The sequence below is a fragment of the Aulonocara stuartgranti genome, assembly GCF_965226115.1.
Source record: "Aulonocara stuartgranti genome assembly, chromosome: 4".
NCBI lineage: Eukaryota > Metazoa > Chordata > Actinopteri > Cichliformes > Cichlidae > Aulonocara > Aulonocara stuartgranti.
In genome coordinates, this window is record NC_138942.1 from 23,821,534 (window position 1) to 23,835,290 (window position 13,757).

The 13,757-nt window shown below is 40.3% G+C and overlaps 1 protein-coding gene across 1 annotated transcript; it reads right to left on the reverse strand.

Annotated features, from left to right (window-relative positions):
- Nucleotides 1-213: 213 nt before the first annotated feature.
- Nucleotides 214-9,934, reverse strand: c1qtnf6a (C1q and TNF related 6a). Its single transcript, XM_082529830.1, has 3 exons — nt 9,433-9,934; nt 6,336-6,518; nt 214-5,272 (listed from the first exon to the last, which is right to left on the reverse strand). Exons 2-3 carry the CDS (start codon nt 6,508-6,510, stop codon nt 4,719-4,721), a joined length of 729 nt encoding a protein of 242 aa, XP_082385956.1. The 5' UTR covers nt 6,511-6,518; nt 9,433-9,934; the 3' UTR covers nt 214-4,718.
- Between the last annotated feature and the right edge of the window lie 3,823 nt (nt 9,935-13,757).

A 13,757-nucleotide genomic window follows, 5' to 3' on the forward strand; every position in this document is an offset into this window, starting at 1 on the left:
TGATCTGGGCACCTATATACTAGAGCAAACCTAAATATTCGTGGCTTTAGTTCAAACTGAAAAGACGAAAAGTGTACCATAAACATGGCATGTCTTAAATATGCTTCCTGATTATGCCCAGTAGATTATGTCAGGCAGATAAGGTGCTGTGATGTATGTGTGATTGGCTGGAAACCCACCTTGATGATATACCCTGACAACAAATCAACAAATCTAAGTTTAATGATGCAGGTTCCAGCTGAAGGACTGACCCTAGGGACACATGATGGTAATGTGAACAAGTGAATGGCAGAAAATAAATAGTTTAGATGAGTAGAAACAAATGAACAATAACCCGTTTTCTGCTTCTTTCATTTATTTTATATAACTCATGTCAGTCTGTGGGGACTGACATGAGTGGACATGAAATAAGACGGTCTCACAGTGAGAATTACATTGAACATGTGTCCAAAAAGACGTTCTTATCATTATTGTTGCTGACTACTATAAACAACATTCACTTTTTATTCCAGTCACGGAATAACCAAAGCTGGATAAGCAGTCACTGCTGTTAGATCATCAACGGCACGACCTTAAAGGTGGAACAGACTGTATATAAAAGATGGATGTAACCCCCATGACGTCACCCATGGTGAGTGAGGGTCATGCTGCGTTCCATTTGTCTCAGAAGTGAGAACTGGGAGTGATTTGACACAAGTGTGGAAAAACAGCACAACACCTGCTTTTGCTCTTCAAAACATCGCTGCAGTGCTTTCATGGATATTGGCTGGTCAGTGCTCTATGTATGGCTTATTTAGCGAGTCACAAATACACAACAGTGTATACACAACTTCAAATGGAGCGCACTGTTAGATTTAACCATGAAACTGAGGCCCACGGCACGCTCACTGCCTTATGACTTGTGAGTCGTGAGCAGAGATGGGCAGTAACGCGTTACTGTAATCTGATTACTTTTTTCAAGTAAGGAGTAAAGTAAGGGATTACTATTGCAAAAACGGTAATTAGATTACCGTTACTTTCCCGTAGGAACGCTGCGTTACTGCGTTACTAAAACCGTGATTTTTTTGCGAGAATGTCTCATGACAGTGACGTAAGCGAGTGCGACGTTCGTGACAACAGCTGTGTGCAGATCAACAGTGGATCATGTATCGAGTGCGGGAGAGAGTATGAGCGTGCAGCGTTTAAAGCGAGGAAGCACTGACCTTACTTTGAGTTTGATTCCATAAAAAGTGACAAAAACATTAGCGTCCGTTGTGCGTGGGAAGAAAACTTTTTACAGCGAAAAAACACCCTAAACAAGCACCGAGTGCGCTACGGCATAATGGGAAACTCACAGAGAAACTCACGGATTCTTCAACTGACCGCTGCGGCACACCTGCACCAGAGCACACCTCCGCCTGCCCCACTCCTGCTTTACAGGTGAAAATAGAGCAACAGGACCGCTAGTCTTTGACTTTATTTATTTTCTGCTGTGTTTTACTTGCATCTATTTGAAAGACTGAGTGTAAACACAAAAAATATTTTATTTTATGTGCTGGAATGTGCAGAAAATAGGTTTAAATGTTAAACTAATTTCTTCAAGTTAGAGAATGTTGCATATAATTTCATTTTTGCTTGATGCATAAAGTTAAAAGATTAACACTGATAAAACAAGTTTAAAAAAAAGAGACTTTTCCATTTGATTACATTTTGTATGATGGATTATGCAGAAAAAGTAGAATTGGGCTGAAAAGGGCAGAAGTAATCAGTAAAGTAACTGGATTACTTTTTGGGGGAAGTAATCAGTAATTAGTTACTGATTACTTTTTTCAAGTAACTTGACCAACACTGGTCGTGAGTATACGCTGATTTATCCTGTTTTGTGACTCTAATAATGGTCATATTTACAACGTGAACCCAACTGTGACCTGAAATTAGTAACTGAGCACATAAAGTCATAATGAAAATGTTTATTCTCGTCACAGGGAAAGGAAAGTAACATTACTTATTTTTCTTTTAACAGCCTGATAAGTCTCCCCCTGCTGGCCATTAGAAAGAATGCAGGTTTAAAGCAATACGGCAATGGCTCACTTTTTAGTGTATACAGTTTAATTAATGCTTCATTCTCAAATATTACATTATGTATCAATGTTTGGAGTGCTTTTAATATTCAGATTAGTATTTGTGTTTTGTGCTGCATTAAGCTCTGCAGTCCAGAGGGCAGCGTAGTTTCATTTTCCTTCACAGCTTTAGTGACATAACTTTGTCGGGTTGTGTGTCTGCACTTCCCTTGTAATATCTAACGAATGCTATCAGGGAATTTCCTCAAACTGACACAAATGTTTATGTGGAATCCAGGACGATTTAAAAAGTTTTTAGTGGTTAGAAGTGAAGGTTTACTCAGATGAAATGATGACATCATAAAGGTTAAACATCGCAGTTTTGCAACAAAAAGACTTTTCTGGCTGTTATTTATCTGTTATTAATGCACGACTCAGGATTAGAAGGTGAGAGTTATTCATTTGCTGTCGTCTGGAGAATCAGTTTTCTCACTCGTTAGAGTGTCGAGTCATTTTAAACTATGACTGCCAGAGCTTAGCTATTTGTGTTTTTAATTTATTGGTTTTGCATGCATAAAAGATTAAAGTTAGCTGAAGATGTAAATCTTAGAAGGAAAGGAGAATACTTTGTAAAATATACATTTCCCAAACCCAAATTCAGCAGGAGTTCAGTTAGCACCGTGTTTTAGCAAAACTCACTAACAGCAAATCTTCCCAGTGAATGTCATATAAAATGCTTCTGAACACCAAATACAGATAATTTTTCATGTTAAATAAACAGATTGAGCCTGCATCTTTGTAAAGTTCATGCTTTGTTTAATGCATCTAGTTTTACACATCAGGGGCAGGAGTGATGGATTCCAAACCAAGACTTATTTGATATTTGATGGTTTAAAAACATGTCTGTGATTGAGAAACACAATGAAACTGCTTTGTGGGTTATAAAATGTTATATAATGCAAATTTTTCTTTTTTCTTTTTACTGTGGGGTTCATAAGAATATATTTACCTCTCTCATTTGGCAAATATGAAACTACAGCTGCCAGCTTAGCTCAGCACAGTGGAAACAGTCCCCCCACCTTTAGGTAAGGGTAACAGAATCTGCCCACAGTCACCTGTAAAGCTAACTAATGTGCATGTTTCACATTTGTGAGAGCTAAGACTAAGCACCATCTCTTACAGGCAGGTGTGGGCAGTCATTTTTTTCCCTTTATGAGCACAGCTGAAAGCAATGAATCTGTTTGATTGACGCTGGATCAGTATAAGAGTCGTTGGTGCAAGGAGGTGATGCGACTGATCGTCTTGGTTTTCCAAAGTCAGACTGACTTTGGCTTTGAGCCCCCAGCTGAAGAAAAGAAGGGCTTATGTTACACTCCTGTCAGAAGCTCAAAGCAGACCCTGCAACCGTATCCTGTGATACCTGTTGAAATGTGAATCTAATCTAAAGACAGATTTCAGGGCCTAGGCTATTGCACACCTATTGTTTGATGTATCCTGTTTTAAATGGTTTTATTTTTTCCTCCCTGAGATAAAGATATTTAATTCAAGTTTTTCTTTTTCTTTTTAATAGTGATACAGAGCATTGCCCTTGTAGATACCAATCTGGTGTGGTTTTAGGGTTGCCAAACCCTGTTTTTTTCTTTGCTTTTTTTGGTTCTAGACCGGCGATATCAAACTCATTCTATTGAGCCACATGCAGCCCGCTTTGATCTTTGGGTCAAAGCGGTCAAACGACATAATAATTGTGTAAAATGACACAAAATTTGACGATAGTTCATTGCACACACTGTCCTATAATTATTGTTATTCATTTAGAGTGGACTTAGTGGAACAACAGGAACGTTTCCTGTCATTTAATTGTTTATCTGTTAGTTAAAAACTTTTCTTATTGATAAAGACTGCCCACCCCCATTGCCAGTCTTTATCAATAAGAAAAGCTGTAAAACTTATGGAAATACAGTTAAAAGTTAAATATTTATGCACTCCTTACATTTACTAAAGCCGTCCAGTGGGCCGGAATCGAGTCTTCGCTGGGCTGATTCTGGCCCCAGAGCCTTATGTTTGACTAGACAGTGGAAGTGCTGCAGAGAGCTGGTGTGGTTTTTCTCACTGCTTCTTGCATGCAGTGCAGTAGATCTAAGCGGTAGAGGCCACTTGAGACTTCTTGACAGATCTCGCTGTTTTTTCTGTGCAGTTGACGTGTGAACATGTGGTGATTGTTTTTTTTATACTTACTGCAGAAAGCACACTGCCCATTTTATTTAGTTAGGCCACTCACTGCTGTGCAGTATTTAAATTATTTAATATTTAACTCATTATTTGTTGATTTCGTTAAATGTATTGTTTTGTCTTCTTAAATCGGTGACGACTTCATATTTTCTTAATATTAATATTGAAATTTTGAATCTGAATGCGCGTGTATGGCTCTTCTTGAACCTAAAATTAGTATAAATTTATACTAGTAAAACAAATGTTTTAACTTTATACTATTAACAAAGTGTCATTGGGTTTTACAGTGTTGTGTGGATTTTTTTCAGCCCACCAGTGAAATCTGGTAAAGCTAGGAGTCTTTCTTTTTATATAAACATTTTGATCTTGTTGAGTATGTGTTTATCTACAAGGACAGTTTTGTGGTAAATTGCTTTCGAGCTCGACCGGGTACAGTAATACTCGGCCGATTCATTCCTTCTCTTCACTGGGCTTGATGAGGTATCCACTGAACGTTATGTAGATATCTACATCGTCACTGTAAATGGCGTTCTCTCTCTCCCTCTTGTACAGGCGGACCCACACCTCATCGTTCAGCTCCAGCTCCAGCATCAGGCTCTGACTCTGCATGATTGAGCGGTCGCTGGGCTGAGCGTACACAATCGCCCGCTCTGTGTCGTTCTGCATTATGTGGAGGTACGTCTCCTTGAAGTTCCACGTGTGGATGTTGACGTTGAAGAAGTAGATGCCTGGGATGTGGCAGACGAACGTTCCCTTGAACATGTTGAAGTGGTCGTCGAGGTTAACGAAGACCGTGTCGAACACAAGTGCCTGATAGGAGTCCAGGCTGTGAAGGGATTTTCGACGGCCAACGGAGAAAGCAGAGTACTGGACTTTGCAGGGGTCTCCTGGGAGACCAGCCTGACCCTTAGAGCCTTTTGATCCCGATGGCCCAATAGAGCCTGGAGGTCCTTCAAGTCCAGCTTTGCCTGGTGTGCCTCTCTCACCACGGTCTCCTTTGTCACCTAAAGTGAAAATAATTACACGACAGTATGAGATCATTTTTAAAAAGTCCAAAACCCAGAACAGTCGTTTGATCCTGTTTGAAACTCTACCCATAGATGGTAGAATCATGCCCTTCAGAAAAATGGTGAGGATGAATTTAGCAAATAACATGTGTGATACTGTCATGTCACCAAGGAATGCTTCCAGCACCTTGCTGAATCTGTGTCATGAAGAATTAAAGCAGTTCTGAAGGGAAAAGGGCAAACCAGTATGAACCTGGTGGCCAGTGAAGTTGAAGCAGAGCTTTTAACATGAATGCCGTTGGGGGGGGGAGAATTGAACTAAAAGTACATGTAAGAAAACTGTCATCTTGCAAATGAAAGAGCTTTGCAAAGAAAGCTGGTCTAAAATTGTCTTTGAGGCTGTCGGATAATCATCCAAAACCTGCAATATGTTCTGTGAGTGGTGTGATGCTTCCTTCTGATGCCAATGACCAGCTTGCTTTATCATAACAAAGAGCATCATGTTAGCTGATGTCTGTGCTTGAAAAAATAAAAACAAACAAAAAACAGGTAACTGGATTTATTTAAGTTTTTGAAGACTTTTCACCTCTAATCTAAAAACTATATTTGCTGATATTTTTTGTTGAATAAAGTATTGAAATAAATAGTTTTCCCTCGCCGTCCATCATCTTTATCTATAGTCTCAAACACGACCAAATACTTCAGCACAGCCATACTTTCTGTTTTTGCACATTATACAGTGTAGAAACACTGGGCCTGTTGTGTTGTCTTTGGCTCGGTTGTCCAATGACCTGCATGGCTTCATAAACATGTTGCCTTCACTCTTTTTTTGTTGCCATAAATTCCATCCCAACATAACTCTTTATAAAACAAGACCTCTCCTTAAATTTCAAATACACATGTGTTTAAAAGTGTTTTTCCCCCCAAAATTCTGGCTTTATTGTGAAAACCTGTGAGTCTGCAGATGTTCTACTACATATATTACACAGGTTCACACAGAAAAATGATTTGGTGCTTGGTGACTTGACTTGACCTCAGATGGCTGCTATAGATGTGTTACCTTTCAGAATGGTCATGTTGATATATGTGCGGACCTCAGGGGCATAACTACTTGGCTGGGCGCCGCTGCCCTCTGCTGGCTCCAGGTGATCACAGCAGTGTCTGCAGGGGACTGGAGGAGGCACCGTGGCCACCAGGCAGGACAAGGACAGGAGCAGGAGGAGGATGCCCGACATGGCTGTAACTAAGGTGAGAGCAGAGAGTTAATATCTGCTGAAAAGGGACTCGAGAGACTTTTCTATATTATCTGGAATTTGTGTGTCATCATCCTGGTGGTGTCCTGGTGACACTCACTGTAGCAGAGTTTCATCATCCAGTTTCCCAGACGTATGTTAAGTCTGCTTGTTGGCTCAGACTCAGCAAAGACCTTCAGCGAGAAAGGTTTCTAATCCTGGATTATTCCACGTCTGGGAACTTGAGCCTGCACTTCTAGCTGTCTTTTTACTTTCTGAACGCGATAAGTCGCACAAAGCATGTAAGATAAAGTCATGAAACTTTACCAGTTTGTAGCTGAAATCAAAATGAAACCCAAGTGGTGTAATCACATAGCGAGATGGCCTATATGTGGGATGTCAGTTGTTGGACAGCTGCTTTGAAAGTGAGATAATGATGTCAGAAGCTGGAAAAAGAAAGAGGAATCTGAAGCAGTGAGCCAACAAAAACATGCATCAACCTGGGAAGAAAAATCAGGAGACTGGAACTGTGGAAAAAAAAATCAAGTAAAGCTTTTTGTTTTTTTCAAGACAGTCAGTAAGTTTGAATCTGGACTGCAAGAACCATAAATCGTTTGAAAAATGACCCTGGGCTTTTTTTGTTTTCAGATAGCAAACTCTGGAGAACTGGGGGATAGGTGATGGCCGTCTGCCAGACTCTCTGTGTTCAGAACAGGGTGTACTGCTGTGTTTATAGGACAGCTCGGTCCATAACCACAGTTGCATCCTTTACACACAGGTGGCTGCTCAGCTAAAGACCACGAACGCAACCTCTGCACGCTCTTAAAAATAACTTGCTCTTGTTGTTTTGCTATAATCAAGAGAAGAAACAAAGTAAGAGCCACCATGAAACAAAGTAAGTCTGTAATGCGCCTTAGCAGATATGAAATGCCGGTATCCACCTTCACAGCGGCCGATATTTTCCGAATGTTTACTTGGCACCCTCAGGAAAGGGTTCTCGTGTAACGCTGTATCACATCGTACGGGTTTTCCTGAAATGTTACATTCACATTTATTTGCATATTTCTATGGGACATTACTCTTAATAATCATAGGGGCAAAATAGAGGCGCAACCACAGAGTACTTGAGAAATGCCATCAAAACATCAGGACACTATCAGATGCAGAGTCAAAATTGTGTATAAAATGCATGTTTTTAAGGTGAAGACTTGGATTAAGACTTCACAACAAAAACAGGATTTTTGTAAACGGAACTAATAATTTGAAAATGCTATTTAACCCCCCCCCCCCCAATTATTTATTTATGTTTTTGCCTTGAATTAATCCTGATAAGGACTTAGTTTTCAGGATTCAGCTGTGTCTAACTCTCTTTCCTTTTCTTTGACAGTCCATTTCAAAGGGACACTTTCCTAAATGAGAGAAGCAGGAGGTTTTCTGTGTCTGAGTCATATTTTAGCACTTATGTGTCCACCTTTGTGCTACAGACAGCTCTGAGAGGGTTTGAATGGTTGAGTTGCAGTTGATTAAACTAAAGGTCATCTTTTTTTGTTCACCAAATCCAAAAAGTAACAGAGTCCAAGGGTAAAATGATGAAAACACAAGAAGAAAAGAAGCAAAAGAACACGGAGAACAAAACAGGAACAAAAACTGATGACACGACAAGAGCAATAAGAAGGACAGGGCTATTTATACACCGAGGACTAATTGGGAGAAGGTAAAGAGGGGAGGGGAATGAGACGCAAGTTAATGTAATCAAGACAACCAGGACAAACTGGAAGTTTCAGCCAAAACAAGATGACTCACTCCAAACATGAGACAAGCAAACACTGGAGGACAAAAGTTAGCACAGAAAGATGAGCCAGAGGGTGGGGATGGCAGAGAAACACCAAGGACACTCAAAGTACCCCTAATAAAGATCAAGAGCAGAAGCAAAAATAAAGAATAGAGAATGAAAAGCAGGAATGAAAAGTCCAAACACAAAAATCAAAGCACAACAATAACAGGATAACCTGAACTCAAATATATTTAGGGAGAATTCAAAATCCAGAACAAACACGATGAGGAAAATCCTCTCAGACCACCTCTGTGAGCAGTCTAATAAAACCGATAAAAACCATCCCCATGGTGTGAGGTCAGCTGACTTCAGGAGTTCTAACAATAAAACTATGACTCCATCCTACAGTTTGTCTGTCTGAGTTGCAGAAAGCACCATATGCTTGGAGCAATTCATAGTTACGTAACGCTAATCAGGGGTTGGATTTAGCGCTATGTGGGTAAATGTGCACTGTTTTGCAGATCTTTAGGAGTCTCACATAAATTCTGCTGATCTGCTGCTTCAAATTAAATAAAGTAGAAAGCAACAAAAAAACAAAACAAACGCTCCTTTCCCAGGTTACAGGTTACATTATTGGTCATTTGTGCTTAAACTTGAATTTATAATAATTGATTGTGATTATAGATTGATGATTCCCCCCACCCACCCTCACCCCGACTGCCTGAATAGTGTTTTCTTCCTTTCTCACAGTGGAAATGTGCTGCTTGCTTGTATTTGGGTCCTTCTGGGATTTACCCAGATGTTTGACATGGCTCACGCTCTGACCAAGGGTATTACATAAGATTTTCTCTTTTTTTCTTTCTTGCGGAAATCTCTACTTGAACTGGAAACTTGTAAATCAAACGGGATTTTCTCCTAATATCACGATGAAAGGCATGTTTACATACCGATGCTTCTTATTTCATAGCATCCATAAGTACATGCAGTTATTATGCTGGCTGTGTAGTCCACACTGCAGCATTATACAAGTTAAAGCCAAACTGTAGTTAGTGAAGCCTCCGTGCTTTCTAGCAGACTGTCATGCATCACAATCTCACATCACCGCCACAGCGCTCCCATGCAGCCGACTGATCTCTATCTGAATGACTCACCTCGTTCACGTCTGCACTGCCACTTCACACCGCTCAGAAGACGGGGACGGAGGAGGGGGAAAGTCCTGAGTCAGCAGCTCCCTCCCTCCTTCTCTCTCTCTGTCTGGACCTCTTTGTGAATTAGATGTGAAAAGTTTCCTATAGAAAGGAAGTCCTTCTTTTCTCCCTGACCCCTCCTTCGTGGAGCAAGTATCAGTCCGTTCATCTGACAGTAAAAGATGCTCAGTGATCCGGATCTGAGTTTTTTCCCCCCCTGAAACATAAAACTGATGAACATGTGAAGCACCTAAAGCCTTTCATTTGCTCAGAGTTGTATCCCCAATCTGCCAGATGCTAATTAGGATCAAACAACACGCCTTGTTAAAGTTTAGCAGCACAACTTAATGATGATAATACCACCAGCAGCAGCTGGTATGTTTAGGGAAAACTCTTCATATCCTCTAGGGTGTGAGCTTCCGCTGCTGAATATCTGCAAACTTCCAGACCTCTCATCAGGCGCAGCTGCCAGAAGAAAGAGAGGGAGAGCAGAGAGAGCAGGAGTATAAAAAAAGAAGGAATGTCCTAAAGCTTAAGTAACCTACCGTCATATTGTGTATTATATCACATGAAAGGGCACGGAGAGAGCTGTACAACACACTTTTTATATATTCAACTTTACAATGACACCAGAAAGTTTTTCAAAATTACACACAGCATGAATAGATCTTAAAGTCTCAAGTTTTTACATCTTATAGAAGCTAAAGATTTCAGCCAGTCTCGCTTTAATCATATGGGTAAAGATAATAAAATACACCATTTTAGTATGTAATGCTTAAAGGTCATAGGTCAAAAGGTCAGACATCACCACGTTGTTATAAAAACAGGCACAGTTCGTGTTTCTGTTATCTTTATAAGGACCAAGAATAATAAAAACATCATAAAATATAAGATTTATCAGGTACAAGCAGATTGGATTTATCTGCCAGAGCCAGTTCACTTTCTGTCAAGACGAATCCCAGAATGGCTGCAAAGCCCGAAGGGCGCTGACCAGAGAGTCCTCAGTGAAGGAGCGACTGGAGCTAAAGCTTAAAATAACCACTTTGCTGTTAATTGAAGTTGTTTTTTAAAATATAGGATTGATTTAACATTCAAAGTGAAATGAAACAACCCTTTCTTCTTTCGTCTTTTTCATCATTTCATGCGCACAATGAAAACTGGCACCAAATTTAGAAAATGATTACATGTTTGAGCCTCATTCTTCAGCTTGGAAACAAGTCCATGTCTCTTCAGTTTCAGGCGACATGCTATGTTACGTCAAAGGTCTTTGTTTTTTAAAATACCTTTACAGTCAATGCAGCTCATGGTGATTTATCACCAGTGATGGGTAACGGCGTTGCTAACAGCGTTACTTTTTTCAGTAACGAGTAATCGAACTAATTACTATTCCTATCGTTACAACGCCGTTACAGTTACTAACAAGAAAATGCGATCCGTTACTATTTTTCAACAAACAGACGGTTGAAGCTGTGTTCAGCTTACAGCATCTTATATCAGTTGCACGGAAGTAGCTGTAAGTAATCTGGACGTTACAGCTTTAAGCAGCTGCGCGCTCCCGCGGGCGGTAATCACGATCACTTTTTGGCGCAACACCTGGAGCTAAGGGGGCAAAACAATCACATGAGTGCTGCTGTTTGACTGAGGAAGAATAAAGTAGTCGTGGTAAGTCAATCACATGACCACTTAAAGATAAAGCAACAAGGTGACATACACCAGTTTATAAATTGTGTTGATAGGCCACGTAAAGCCAGAGTCATCATAAACAAAATATATGCGGCGTTTTTTCCTCAATAGTTTCGTCACGTTTACTGTCTAAGGACAGCGCAGCAAGCACTCTCTGCTTATGAGCCAAAACAAACAAACAAACAAACAAAAAAACAAACAGGGGAAGTTAGGAGTGACGGCGAGAGAGAGAGCAGAAAGAGAGAGAGCGAGTTTTGAGATGTGAGAGATTTGTGACGTTTAGCGTGTTTGGAGCGTGTAATTAATGTGTTGTCTTGTGTAGTTAGTGTGTAGTGTTGTGGATAGTATTGTGTTGTGTGTCAGAACAATGAGGCGACTGCTGTCTCCAGGTAGAAACAGGAGTGATACACCTGCTGTCAGACCCGCAGGTATCAGGCTGTGCTGTTCTCCTTCATAGTGGACAGAAATAGTTTTTTTGGAGTGGCACAAATAATTTGTGAGGCATCTTATTGAATGCAGAACAGCTGATGGTTCTGTAAATAGTTTGAAATGGTTGTTTAAAAAAATCGAGGTAAAAGGTAAATGGATGCAAATAACTTTGTTGTTTGCAAAACTTGTGCAGAGGATTTTAAAATTGACAATTTATATTTGCATTTAAGGTTATGAAATATGATTCAATAAACATGTTTGTGGTTGTTATAGTAAAAAATATAACTTTCTACTCGGATTTTATGTTTTTTGTCTGATTTTAGATCAATTGTGTTAATACAGTATGTAAAAATGAAAACATAACTGTAAATTCAGACACGTGAGGTTGTGCTGAAAAGGATGATACCAAACAAGGCAAAGTAAATAGTTTTTAAAGGTGAAATGTGGAGGGAAAATTAAAAGTAGTTAAAAATGGCCAATTATACCCTGGACCCCAGAGGGTTAAACGTTTTTTTTAAAAGTAATGCAATAGTTACTTTTCAAGTAATTAATTACTTTTAGAATATTGTAACTCAGTTACTAACTCAGTTACTTTTTTGAAGAAGTAACTAGTAACTATAATTAATTACTTTTTTCAAAGTAACTTGCCCAACACTGTTTATCACTGAATTATTTGTGTTTATTTTGTTTTTACAGTTACTCCCGTGGAGTCCCTGAAGTACCTCAAGGTGATCTGTTTTATGTTGAGCACACATTAGCCAAAGACAAGGATGCAATCCAGAATTTCAAAGAAGAATGTCTTTGTCTCCCATTAACTTCCCTGCTATGTGCATTTGTAACAGAGTTAGAAAATAGCTTAATGAATTTCCTCAAAATTGATGTGCTTTGTGAATAGTTGGAGCCACCTGGTGGACAAACACAGCAACTGCAACTGTTAAGGTTCCAAATGGCTGCACAGCGCATGCCTCAGCAAAGGAAAACAACTCCCAAGCTGGTGAACTGAATGTTGCAGTTGCTTTGCAGATTGTTAATGAAGACTGTGTGCTGTTTTCTTTGTACCAGTTGCCAGAATAAAGAGGGAGCCCAGAGTAAGGGCAAGTCCAGCGTTGCAGTGCCGTCCTTTCTACATGGGCATATCACACCACTTGCACAATAGACTCTCAGAACAGCAACAGCTACATTGGTGCCGTGACTCTGTGATTTGAGATCAACTTGATGCAGATCTCCAACCCAGGTTGCAGTGTATTGTGCTTAAAGATTCATCCTTTGCTCGTCTTGGACTGTGAATTACGTTGAGGTACTGGACTGTTTGTTCTTTGATTTGATGGGACTCTCTCCGGACTGCTTGTGCTGACACCTGCAACTCTGAATATTTGTTATTGTCTACGTTTTGTTTTGGTTTGTTTTTCTTGCTTTTCCTTTTTTTTTCTGTTTATATGCTAATATGGCAAGCAAATTCCAGCTGAGTGATATATGTGAAAATGTTCTCTCCTCTGTTGGGCGGGGTAGAGGTGCAGCACGTGCTCATTTACTGTCACATGGGTCAGTTGGGAGGGATGAGGGAGCTTCACCTGTGTTGCCTGGGAGGGTTGGAGCCTTTGGGTCGGATTTAGATCCGGATGAGTCTCCCGTGGGGCAATTTTTGCGGGGCGAAGCACGTCACTCCACTCCCGGTGATGGGAATGACACATTAAACCAGTTTAGTGACATGATCTTTCAACTTGGTTCACAGATAGGTGAATCTATTGCGGCCAGACTTATGTCTAGTGGAGCTGTTGGTGATGTCGACCGAAATAATGCTCACTCACATAACCAGACTTCACATTCGGGTGGCGATACGAATACACCTAGTGAAAACACTCAATTCAGTGTTATTGTAAAATCCGACAGGGAACCTGTCATTTTCAGGGGTGATGGTACAGACAAGTACACAGTGACTGAATGGGTTGAGTTGATGAAATCATACATCAGGAAGCAGAGTCTTGATGTGTCGTTGCAGACAGAGGAGGTGATGGGGAGGCTAATGGGGAAGGCCAGGGATGTAGTTAAGATAGGCTTGAGAAGTGATCCTGCGCTTATTACTTCCTGCGCCCCTGATGTCATATTCAACATGCTGATAAGGTACTTCAGCAGCACTTCCTCTTGCCTACCCCTGCAGGACTTCTACTCAACTCTGC

Bases quoted from the DNA above. Each gene is read 5' to 3' on its own strand.
- c1qtnf6a (XM_082529830.1), bottom strand. From the start codon at position 6,510: ATGTCGGGCATCCTCCTCCTGCTCCTGTCCTTGTCCTGCCTGGTGGCC. The intron at 5,273-6,335 runs GTAACACATCTA...TTTTCACTTTAG, and splicing joins CAACATGACCATTCTGAAAG to GTGACAAAGGAGACCGTGGT.